The 13,434-nt window shown below is 42.4% G+C and overlaps 1 protein-coding gene across 1 annotated transcript in view; it reads right to left on the reverse strand.

Annotated features, from left to right (window-relative positions):
* The window catches only part of EVC2 (EvC ciliary complex subunit 2), a 160,730-nt gene that overhangs the window by 28,087 nt on the left and 119,209 nt on the right, over positions 1 to 13,434 (reverse strand). Inside the window, exon 17 of the mRNA XM_077814642.1 lies at positions 3,375 to 3,602. Coding sequence (XP_077670768.1) covers positions 3,375 to 3,602 — 228 coding nt within the window. The remainder of the gene's footprint in view (positions 1 to 3,374; positions 3,603 to 13,434) is intronic.

The raw sequence follows: 13,434 nt of genomic DNA on the forward strand, positions 1-13,434 counted from the left end.
TCTTTAAGGCTTTAGGGTTCACTCAGGGAGAGGTGACACACACTCCTGCACACCTCTCTCACACATGGGGGATGACCAATCGACCCGACCCTTCCTGCCCGGCACTCTCTGCCCTCCATGCCCGTTTGGGTCCCCGGGACACCTGTCTCTCCTGGTACCTGGCGCCACATCTTCCCAAGGCAACACATGGAAAGACGTGCAGGGTCACATGCCCCCCCCGCCCCCCAAATTTCTGCCAGGGTTCACACCAGAATGTGGCCAGCAGCAGCCTTTTGGCACTGTGCGGAAGGGAAGGGACAGGAGCTGCTTCCAGCTGCAGGGGAGGAGGAGGTGGGGAAGGGATGACCTGGCCCATGTCTTTGCAGAACTCATCTCTTCTCCCTCCCCGCCCCTCCCCCTGCCCTCCATGTGGCTGGAAGCAGCTTGTCTCTTCCTGCCCGCATGCACAGTGTTGAAAGGCAGCTAACACTTCTAGAAAGAAAAGGAGTACTTGTGGCATCTTAGAGACTAACCAATTTATTTGAGCATAAGCTTTCGTGAGCTACAGCTCACTTCATCGGATGCATACTGTGGAAAGTGTAGAAGATCTTTTATACGTACAAAGCATGAAAAAATATACCTCCCCCCACCCCACTCTCCTGCTGGCAATAGCTTATCTAAAGTGATCACTCTCCTTACAGTGTGTATGATAATCAAGGTGGGCCATTTCCAGCACAAATCCAGGTTTTCTCAAACTCCCTCCCCCCCCCACACACACACAAACCCACTAACACGGCTGTTACTCTGAAACCTAACACTTCTAGGTTGCTGCTGGCCACTGATGTAACCCACCTGCCTCCATCTACAGCATGGGCAGGAAGGGGTTAAGCCCTAAGGATGCATTGTGCATCAGAGCCCAGGGAACCTGACTGCAGGGGCTTCAGCGAATCCAGCCAGAGAGGTGACTCAGCAGGGGAGGGTGCCTAGGGGACAGAACAGTTCCATGCTCCCTGGGGGCAGAACCCAGGGCGGGGTGTGTGTGTGTGTGAAGAGGGTGTTAAGCCTCTGCCCCAGGGGCTGCTGTGGAGCCTGCAGGTTCGTGGGGGGGTGGAGGGGTTGAACGCGCTGGAAATCGCTTCCTGACCCCTCCCCCGCCATTCCAGAGCTTAGCTGGGGGGCAGAGAGGCTTCCCCATGCCAGTGCTGTGCAGGGCTTTGATACATGCAGCGCTGGCCAAGATCTGGCACACAGTGGGGGCTGCACTGGCGGACCAGCAGGGGGGAGCGACCGGCCCCGCACGCTACATCTTCACCCCGACACCAGCCTTGCACACCCACCCTCATTGTCAGCTACTGGACCCCTCCCCCCCCCCGCCACACTCACCACTGGTGGCCAGCAGGCTGGTGAGCAGGGATCTGGCCAGCTGCAGGGTCTGCCAGTACTGATGGGGGTGGGGGGGGCGTGGGGGAGGGAGGTGGAGAGACAGAAAATATGGGACAATTTGCCTGTTTTTAAGAAAAAGTCAGAACATCTGCAGGAGGGCTTAAATAAAGGACTGTCCCTTTAAAAACAGGCTGTCTGGTCACCCTATCTATGTTCAGCACTTAATACAGTGGGGCCCTATGCACATCTATAACACAAATAACAAATGCAGACTAACTGCTAGTGCTGGAAATAAAAACATGCTATTTGTAGAGAGATTAATGAAGTTAACGTACAGTTAACCATTAATTTGTTCTACTGAATGGCAACATCAATAGAGTTACAAGCAATCATCTGATGTGGTGTTAGTGGTTTTTAATTAACAGGTTTCTAAGACCTTAAAAAATGTCGTGCCAGGCAGGGAAGTTTATTCAGCAGGAGACAATCTATATAAACCAAGCAAAACAGGTAGCATAAGCACAAATAGTAACCAACAGAAACTTCCCCAATCTAGGGCTCAACCCAGCACTCACAGCTTGGATAAGAAACCCTACCTACTCTCTCTCTCTCTCTCTTCTATGTCTCCAGCAGCCCTATTTATACCCCTTCCTCTGAACACCTGTGCAAGTGCTGTAGTTAACCCTTTGTGTATTAGCAACCGGGTAGTGTCTCTGCATCCTGTTACACTGTTGTAATTATTGTATTATTTGTATTTTTGCAGGGCCTAGGAGTCCAAGTCAAGGATGAGGACCCCATTGTGCTAGGCGCTGTACAAACACAGAACAAAAAGGAGGCCCCTACTCCAAAGAGCTTACAATATAAGTATAACATAAGAGACAGAGGGACACAGACAGACAGATGGAGAAGTACAAGGAAACAATGAAATATCATTGGTCAGCACGACAGACAGTGGTCTCAGCATAACAATGGCTTTTTTGTAGATATCCCAACAAAAATTTCAAAACAGGCAGTAAACCAGATGAAATTACTTTTAATGCTTTATCAGCATTGATCTTATTTCTCTTGTCACTGTACATAGCTATTACAGTTTTAATACACTGTTTCATTAAACAAACTCAGAACAGCATGTTTAAACTAACATACTGTCACTTTAAGAAAGGCTCTCTGGAGAGGACAGTATTAAATTTTAAGTTGGAGTTTTCACAGTGATATCTGTCTAATGATGCCCTCTAGCAAAAAGGTTTAACTTTTAAAAACCCATTCTGTTTCTTCTGCTTCAGTGCTCTGCCAATTCCCACTTTGATAGTCACAAACGGGAGACAAACAAACCCACACTTCCCTATGACTATATAGCATAGAACTAAAAAAACCCAACAGGATTCTGAAACTGCCAAATCTGTAAAAATTTGACAGGAAGCAAAAGCTTTTTCTGAAGTTTTTGTTATTTAAACTGTGTGCACATGCACAACAAGAGAGAGTGCCAGAGATAGACTGGATATACTCTGTGTGCACAATAACTCAAGCTTATCAGATGACTGTGCAATTTATCACAGAGCTCTCACTACCACAAATGTGACAAACTTTGCAAGCTGGTCATGAAAATTATTTACCAGTCTTCGCTCTAAGTTACTCCCCTGCCCTTTACTGTTTGATCAAGAGAATGAAATATTAGTTAGTTACCCATTAAAAATATTACTTCATCTTATCAAGAGAGGCTGTGATATCAGTTGGGACCTATTGGTGCTACTGTAATATAAATAATAAATAATATTATCTTTCTAGCTATAATATTCATATCTTCTGTTTAAACAGTATTGTAACTTTCTATCTGTATTTCTTTCACATAAAGATTTCATATAAATGCACACACACACCCTGCCAAAGCTATATAAATAATGGGCCAAATTTTCAGCTGGTATAAATCAACCTAGTTTGATTGCAGTCAATGAAGCTACACTAGCTGATGATCTGGCCCATGAACAGTTTACCCTTCTCAGCACTTTGTTACTTACAGGACTATGTGCCTCTAAAATCTGGGTACATTCTGACTCTGACAGTATTTTTGATGTGCTCAATTCTTCCAGAAGCAAAGCTTGTACACTTATGATAGCGGTGTAAATCTCCAATGTTCTGGACTTCTTATCAGTCTTTTGGAATTGTACAGCAGCAATGGACTCTCCAAGTTTATTCTCCCGAGAATGCAACTGATGCTCCTTTTCAAGCAGCAGCTCATTATGGACCTGGACAATAATGAAACACCAAATGTAATAAAATCAACAAAAACCTGATAAGCTTTTCTAGGGTTTTCAAAAATATATAATTATTTGGCTGCCACACGATTGACATAATATGCAAGGAAATTATCCGGGGTAGGGGGAAGAGGAGGAGAGAAAAAGAACAGTCATTGCTTGCACATTACTCAACACATAAAAATATTAATTTTATTTAAAATAGTTGTTTTCTTTAAAACAAAATTCAGATTTCTTAGCTACAGTGGTCATATACATAAGTTTGCCTTAGATAACATTGCCTCGGAATTTCATGTAAGTCCCACAATTCACTATACTTGGGAAAACACTGCATAATGCTGAAGTATCGGTATTTAAGGTAAGTGACAACTTTTTAAGTGTATTACTATCATTGCAGAACCTTGAAACTTTTACTGTTTCTATTGCTGTGTAGGACAGTCCCCTGTGCTCTCCCTGTCGTTTTGTCCCATCCATGGAGGTCTCTTGTCTTAAATTTAAACCATAGGCTTTCTTGGGAAGGGACTGTGTTTTAGTTTAGCACAACCATGGCCTCCCAGTGCTAGTGTAGTACAAATAATAAAAACATAAAGTAACTATTGCAGAATGGGAGACTCATAGGAGACATCTCAAAAACTTTAATACGTTCTGGATGAATTTATTGCCACCAGTGATTATGGTATCTGACGGTAGCCACGTCTGGAACCTTGACCATATTTATGTTCTTCCCCATGCCTGCATTAGCCTATGTCTGCTTCTTTGCAACACCATGTGGGATGGGATTGTTCAATTACCTTGACTTGGATTCAGTTCTCAGATGGTTACTTCTCTCCTATTTCTGCCTTACTTGAGACTAAAAAATCTCTGTGTATGCCACAGTACAGATAATGGGGAAAAAAAGATCCAATGTCTAGTGGATAAAAGTATGTCAGAGAAGGTTTTTTTCATCTAACAATGGATACGTTCAGAAAATACCCAAGTTTAGTAGTAATTCTGGGTATTGTGTGTGAGACAGCGATCTTGTGGTTAAAGCACAGGGAATCAAGAGATCGGAATTCTAGACCAATTTCTGCCTCACAGTCTTCTTTTATGGTTTTGAGCAATTCACATGGGTCCAAATTTTCAAAATTGTCCACTAACTTTTGGTGCCTAGGTTTTCAGATGCACAATAGATATGGAGGCCTTGATTTTCATAACTGCCAAAAAAATCAATTGAAGTCAATGGGAGCTGCTCAACACCTCCAAAATCAGGAGCTTGGTATCTTAAGTCAGGAACCCAACACTTGAGGCATTTCAAATTACCAGACACTTGAATATTTGGGCCTTAATCTCTCTATGTATGTTCACCTGTCTGTAAAACAGGAATAATACATTCCTAATCCAATGATTTAATCAATTATCATCATCCAAGGACACAATTATTGCTTTTGAAGTGCTCTGAGATTCTCAGATGTAAGGCATCATAAAAGTTTCAAGTTATAAAATATTAAAGTTATTGTATTTCAAAGGAGTTTTGCTTAAAGTTAGCTAATTAATTCCAAGGTGTTTCAAATTAATATAAATCCTTCCTTCTCCCCAATAAGACATTTTGTTGGATTGTCTCCTTTTGGTGAGCCCACCACTCCTGTTAATGGGAATGGGAATTGTGTGTTAACATGCGAAGGAGTCTATGGGCCTGATCCTCAACTGGTGTACAATGGAATAGCCTGAAGCCTAGACTGAAGTCAATGGTAATTACAATTTACACCAGCTGAGGAACTGGCTCTATATCCCTAGTTATCTCTGCACTAATGAACAGAGACAAGGCATAGTTATTCTCAAACTTCATAACTATATCACCTGTCTATTTATGCTAATCATAATTATATTAAACAATATATTAACCCCATTCATTACCTTTTAAGAATAATTTAACAGACTGTCACAAGGTTTTTCAGAGCCCTAAAATGACACACAGATAATGTGATGCACATGAATTTTTCTCTGGCATTATTACTGACAAGACTGCTGTCAAGAGTGGATTGCATATCATTCAAATTTTGTTATCCACTATATAAAGCTAAATTCAAAATGTGATTTTAACCGAATCTTATTCAAGAGGATTCACGTGACATTATCTAAAATTTCCACTGAATTATATGGGATGACCTTGAACACAAGAGGAAGAAAGTTATCTGCAGAAAATTCTTCTGACCATCATCAACTAAGCCTAGTAGTACAAAGCCCTGTTAAAGAGGCAAGGTGCATGCAACAGGTACCTTCTAGATATTACTAGCATAATTCTGCCTTAACAGACATTAATCATATTATTATTCAATATAAATCTCTATCTTAAACAATAAAACAAAGCAAAAATGGGGACGATATCTGGAAAATATGAAATTGTCCCTTCCCTCCCCACAGAACCTGTAGATTCTGCAGCCCTTAGCTAGTGGCCCAGAAATGAAAAGGAGGCTTAAAATAAATGCTGCTTTCATAATTTCACAGTATTGTGGAATTTATGAGGGCCTCGATTTTGATGGTCACATGGGACCAAATATAAACTCTGGTTCTAGACTATCAGGGAAGTTTACTTTGAAATAAACTGGACTGGCTGTGGTGATACAGTGTTGTCAATTCCCATGGTTTCATTGTGAGTCTTGTGATTGTTGATGTTTTTCATTAAAAACCCAGCTCCTGGAATCCAGTGATTACAGAGGAATCTAGGTTTTATTAAAATAATACAATTTTAAATCCTCATGGTTGTGGAGAAAAGCTTGAAAAATTTACCAGAAGGAAAACAAAAAGAATGCAACATTTATTATTTTTAAAAACTGCATGATTTTGGGGCCCAGCTCATGGTTTTTGAATGCGTGTGGTTGGTACTGTTTTGTCTTTGCTTATGCCCTATATTCAGTTTACCACATTTTTCCGTGACAGGAATAGAGAAGAGTTGTTTCATGATAATCTTTTTCCAACTGTGCAGTCGATACTTTCTCTGTACCTGTGTGCATCTCAAGAAGATCAGACAGTTTTGCAAAGGGGCAGCTGGAGTGTGTCAGATGTTTACAATGGTGCAGACAGCTCAACATGGGGGGGAAATTGCCAAGCTGCACAAATGCTTCTTTACAATACTGAAACACATTAAAAAAACCAAACATAACCATAGTAGGTCTCAGTACTGGCAGAGGAAGAAGCAGAGGGAAACGTCCTTCAGAGACCCCCCAGATACTCCTCTTGTGAAGGAGGAGACTCCAAAATGATGTTAAATGGCTCCACTGTCCACTTAGGGTATGTTTACACTGCAATAAAAGATCAGCGACACGGCTGTGACTGACCCAAGTCAGTTGACTTGGGCTCGCTGGGCAATAGAATTGAAGTGTAGATATTTGGACTCGAGTCAGAGCCAGGCTCTCAGACCCTGCAGGTGGGTCGTACATATACACTGCAGTTTTTAGCCCCAAAGTCTGATTCAGCTGACCCAGACTCAGACTCTGTGCAGCAGAGTTTTTTATCGCAGTGTAGACATACCCTAAAGAATTTGCGATGGGACCTGGGCCTTTCTCCTCCAGAAGCAGACTGGACTAGGACATTGGGGGAAGTTTTTAGACTTACTTTGGAGAGGCCTTGACCAGTGAGGACAATCCAGTTTACTGAGTCCTACGGGCTGAAAAGGACAGACATGCCCTTGCAGAGCACATCCACTGGTGTGGGAAGCCCAACAAGTAAGTCCATATTCTCAGCGCCTTCCTCCTGGCAGAGCAAGGGTCTGCAGGCTGGGAATAATAGTGGCAGAGCCCTCCTGTTGTGGCTCCTGTGGTCTCCTTACACATGGTGCGTGCACTATGTGGGCTTGTTTTCTACTGATCTATTTGACTGTCTCTGCCAGAGTGGAGAAGGGAAGTAGCTCAGCAGCTGCTCTCGTTCATTAAGGCAACAATCCCCCCACCACAATTTTTCATCTCATACATGAAGAAGGATTGGGGGCAGGAGGAGCGAGTGAGTGGGAAGACTACTGCTCACTCCTGCCCCCCCAAATTATCGTGCAAAGCCAGGATGCTAAAGACTAAAGCAGGACTGCTGAACTACTGTGGTAGAAAATGGGAGAGAAAGTGGAAAGTGCATGGGCAAACCTTGGAGCTCTATGGACAAATCTGAGCTGCCTTTGGTATCTGGAGAACAGCCCAAGTATCTCAGTCTGGGCCCAGACATACCCGTTTCTCATTTTTATGTCTCGGTTTGTATAAGGGAGGACTCAAACAATAGAAAAGTCTGTATATTCTTTGCAGAAAGGTAAGAAACCTGTTAAAATGGAATTGAGGCCCTTTGGTCTCTGCGCAATGCTTTCCATTGAAATGCTAATAACTTTACCATTTCTTTCATATCCTCACAATTCTGCAGTTCATGAGCATTCAGAGATGTATGCTGCATTCCAGCAGCCCTGATAGGAAATCAAATAAAGATAAAAACTTCCGCAAAACATCATGCAAATCAGGACTTTGATTTAGATTATACAAGACAGCCAGTTCCACCATGAATCAGAATTTTTATCTTGTCAAAGCGAACTTCCTTTCAAAATTCAGAATGTTATTTCAAGATACTCTTACTTATGAACTAGCTGTGTAAGAAAGGCCAGGTGGCAGGACTGTGCCTTACTTCAATACCGAGGCAAAAAAATTGAACGTTTTCTTAGCATATGTCTATGCTGCAATCAGAAGTGTGGTTGCAGCACATGTAGAGAGCTCTGATGTAATTAGCTCAAATAACAAGAGCAGATAAGCTGCGGCAGCATGAGTTGGGTATGTACTTGAGCAGCTAGCCTGTGCTGCCACAGCTTCACGGCTATCCGTACCCATGCTAGATAGATCAAAGCTAACTCAGGTGTGTCTACATATGCTGTGGTGATGGTGTTTGAGGCCACAAGGGACCACCAGATCAGAGCTCTGCCTGCACAGACTCTTTTCCCCACACAGCAATAAGATCCAGAACCTCTTGTGTATTCCATGCTGGAGCGCATTTCCAGCCTTGAGTCTCCATGTGCTCCAGCTGTGCTGATGAGCTCTCCACGCAGATCAAACAGGAATTGAACCTTTAAAAGTTCCCAGAGCTCTAACAGTGGAGCGGTTGTTTCCTGTGTATCTGACTGATGTGCAGTGGAGTTGAAAGTGCTCTCCAGAGTGGTCACAGCGGAGCACTGTGGGACACCTTCTGGAGGCCAATTCATTCGAATTATACAACGCAGTGTCTACACTAACCCCATGTTGACAAGCACAATGCCTCTCGTGGAGGTGGAATACAGAAGTAGATTTTACAGGCCACTTAGGTGGGTGGAAGGGACTCAACAGTGTAGACACATACATTATTAAATCGACCTAACACAGTTTATAGTTGTGGAACTCTTTGCTAAAGGATGTTGTGAAGACCAAAATGATAACAGGGTTCAAAAAAGAGCTAGATAAATTCATGGAGGATAGGTCCATCAATGGCTATTAGCCAGGATGGGCAGGGATGGTGTCCTTAGCCTCTGTTTGCCAGAAACTGGGAACAGGCAACAGGGGATGGATCACTTGGTGATTACCTGGTCTGTTCATTCCCTATGGGGTACCTGACATTGGCCGCTGTCAGAAGACAGGACCCTGGACTATATGGACCTTTGGTGTGACCCAGTATGGCCATTCTGATGTTCTTATGTTGACCTAATTTTGCAGTGTAGACCAGGCCCTAGTCTGACCTCCTGTATAGCACCATTCAGCACCTGCACATTAATCCAACTGAAAAGAAACTAGAGTATTACAATTCACAGGAAACTAGAATATTATGTGCCACAGGCAGAGTATAGGAGAGACTAAGATGCACCAGAGGCCAAAGCCCCTGCAATGGCAGGGAAAGAATTATGTGACATATACCCAGATAATCCTGACAAGTGTCCCGCATCCCTATGCTGAAGAGGAAGGTGAAAAAACAAACAAACAAGGTCCACCATGAAGCTGACCTAGGAGAAAATTCCTTTCCGACCCTACATATGGCAATCAGTTAGACCCTGAGCATGTGAGCAAGAACCAGCCAGCCAAGTGTCTGAGAAAAAGAGAATGTTCAGTGCCACCTCAGAGGCCCTGACCAACCCCACAATGTCCCATCTCCAGCTGTGGCCTTCTCCTAATGCTTTAGAGGAAGGAGATAAAAGAAATCCTCTCAGAATACATGGGGGTTGGGAGGGGAGGGAGAATCCCTTCCTGACCCCTGCTGGTGGCTGGCTGAAACTCTGAAGCCATAAGCTTTAGAAACAAGATTATAACCAGAAGTGATCCCCAGGGATATCGAGCCCTGCCTCTACCATCACAAATAACCCCATCATACAATTACACTCAGAAATGTGTCCAGCTCGCTCTTAAAACTAATTATGTTGTTTGCCCCTACAACTCCTATTGAGAGACTGTTCCAGAACCTCACCCTTCTGATGGATAGAAACCTTCTAATATCCAGCCAGAATTTGTTCACGCCCAGTTTATATCTGTTTGTTCTTGTGCGAGCATTGTCTTTTAGCTTAAATAGCTCTTCACCCTCTCTGGTATTTACTCCCCTAACTTATGTGTAGACAGCAATCATATGTCACCTCAGTCTTCTTTTTTGCTCGGGCTAAACAAGCCAAGCTCTTCCAGTATCCTCTCATAAGATAGGCCCTCCATTCCCCTGATCATCCTAGTAGCTCTTTTCTGCACCTGTTCCAGTTTAAATTAATCTTTCTTGAATATGGCTACCAGAACAGTACACGGTATTCCAAGTGAGGTCTTACCAATGTCTTGTAAATGATATTAAATACTTCTCTATCACTACTGGAAATGCCTCATTCATCCTAGGATTTCATTTGCCTTTTTCACAACTGCATTACACTGGTGGCTCCTAGTCATCCTGAGAGTGATTCACACACCCAGGTCTCTCTCCTCAATCACTTCCAACTGATGAGCCCCGCTTGTAGCAGAAATTCTTCCTATTAGATCCTAAGTGCATGATCTTGCACTTTGTACAATTGATCTTCATCCCATTTCTGCAACTCCAATCTTCAAGGCCACCCAGAACTTCCTGTATAATGTTTTGTCCCCATCTGTATTGACAATGCCTCCCATAGCGTGTCAGCAAATTTCATACGCATACTCCTAATTTTTGTGTCAAGGTCATTAATAAAAATATTGAATAAGACTGGTCCCAAGACTGATCCTTGAGGAACTCCTAGTAACTTCCCTCCTGTCTGAATCAGAGTCTCATCTCTGATTACATTGCAGACCTACCCTTAGCCCGAGCATATTGACTTGCAATGGGCTAAGTCTTTTTTGGAAAGGGTGCTGGACAAAGTACTATACTGTTGAGGATAGCTTCTATATTACTACTTTTCAGACATCAGTATTGCAATATGACAAGGTATTTCCAAAATGACTAATTTGGGGTTGTCAAGGTTCCTCCCCCACTCTGAACTCTAGGGTACAGATGTGGGGACCTGCATGAAAACCCTCCTAAGCTTATCTTTACCAGCTTAGGTCAAACTTCCCCAAGGTACAAAATATTCCACCCTTTGTCCTTGGATTGGCCGCTACCACCACCAAACTAATACTGGTTACTGGGGAAGAGCTGTTTGGACACGTCTTTCCCCCCAAAATACTTCCCAAAACCTTGCACCCCACTTCCTGGACAAGGTTTGGTAAAAAGCCTCACCAATTTGCCTAGGTGACTACAGATCCAGACCCTTGGATCTTAAGAACAATGAACAATCCTCCCAACACTTGCACCCCCCCTTTCCTGGGAAATGTTGGATAAAAAAGCCTCACCAATTTGCATAGGTGACCACAGACCCAAACCCTTGGATCTGAGAACAATGAAAAAGCATTCAGTTTTCTTACAAGAAGACTTTTAATAAAAATAGAAGTAAATAGAAATAAAGAAATCCCCCCTGTAAAATCAGGATGGTAGATACCTTACAGGGTAATTAGATTCAAAACATAGAGAACCCCTCTAGGCAAAACCTTAAGTTACAAAAGAGATACACAGACAGAAATAGTTATTCTATTCAGCATAGTTCTTTTCTCAGCCATTTAAAGAAATCATAATCTAACACATACCTAGCTAGATTACTTACTAAAAGTTCTAAGACTCCATTCCTGGTCTATCCCCAGCAAAGACAGAATATAGACAGACTCACGAAAGCTCATGCTCAAATAAATTGGTTAGTCTCTAAGGCGCCACAAGTACTCCTTTTCTTTTTGCGAATACAGACTAACACGGCTGTTACTCTGAAACACAGACCCTTTGTTTCTCTCCCTCCTCCCAGCTTTTGAAAGTATCTTGTCTCCTCATTGGTCATTTTGGTCAGGTGCCAGCGAGGTTACCTTTAGCTTCTTAACCCTTTACAGGTGAGAGGAGCTTTCCCCTGGCCAGGAGGGATTTCAAAGGGGTTTACCCTTCCCTTTATATTTATGACGGGGTGCTTCAATTTTAGGTTGCCCAGCTTGAAACAAGAGGCCAAAGGTAAAATCTTGGCCCCACTAAAGTCAGTGGGAGAACTCTAAAGTGCAGTTACAGACCAAGAACTGAGATGCAGAGAGACATTAAGGGCCAGATTTTTAAAGGTATTTAGGGGCCTAAAGAAGCAGATAGGCACATTCATACCTTTAAAAGGCTGGCCCTAAGTGACTTGCTCAAGTCACGTAGGAAGCATGTGACAGAGCAAGGAAATGAACTGTGGTCTCTGGAGACCTAATCCAGCACGCTATCTGCTTCTGTTATGCCATCCATTCTACATATTAGGCCAGTTCCTCAGCTGGTGTGAACTGTTGCAGCTGCACAGACATAACTGAGCTATGACAATTTATGTAAGTTGAGGATCTGGCCCATTATTTTCTTCCAGCTTTTATGTACATGTGGAGGATACTAACCACCAGCATGCATTTTATTTTTGCAATATCTTCAAAATGAGAAAAACATGCTTGAAGCATGATTTGTTTCATATGGCACAACAGCAGTAACATTTGAGGGGTCTCTGTGGGGCAAGGAATGTCTTCAAAGAAGTGTACAGTGCATCTGTAAAAAGCTACGCAAAATTATTATGATAGAAGTATAAACACAATAGGACTAAATGTTTCCCTCTTTCTTCACAGGAAGCTCACTTTTAGATGTAGGATTTAATGAATTATACATGCATGAAGTCTGGAAGTGAATGAATGAATAATGCATAGATGAATGAGTAAATGACTGATCACCATCAATACAGGTTTCAAACTCATTAAAATATTAAAATAAATAATGAATAAGCAAGAAAATACAACTTGATAGCTCACATTCACTTTGAAGCTGAGGCAAGGACGTGAGCTTTGATAGTTGTGGAATTCGAAGGGGAAAAAAGGTGACAGTCACTGGCAGAAATACACATACTTTTGTTGTAACTCAGTAGAAGAATCAGATGACGCAACATTCTAAGGTTTTGTTGCTCTCCATCCAGTTTGGTATATTATAGGAATTATTTTACTCAAGAACCAAAATAGCCAGAGGAAGTAGAAATTTGGATTCCACTTGCATGTTATTAAACACCATCCTCAATAAGAAACATGTTATTGTGTAATGGGGATTCACTCAAGTGTGTTCAGCCACTTTTTATTTATGTACAGCATTATATAATTAACAACTCTCAACCAAACAAAATGTAGAGCTATTCAGACTGGTGCTCAAAGATGTGACCATCAGCACAAATTCTTTCTTAAGAGTAACCTTCTTCCCCCTCTCAGCTTCAAAGGCCACAATCATGAAAACACTTATATATTTGCTTAATCTGAGTAATCTCACTGAAGTCAACTCATGTGTC

Source organism: Eretmochelys imbricata, chromosome 4, assembly GCF_965152235.1.
Source record: "Eretmochelys imbricata isolate rEreImb1 chromosome 4, rEreImb1.hap1, whole genome shotgun sequence".
Classification (NCBI taxonomy): domain Eukaryota; kingdom Metazoa; phylum Chordata; order Testudines; family Cheloniidae; genus Eretmochelys; species Eretmochelys imbricata.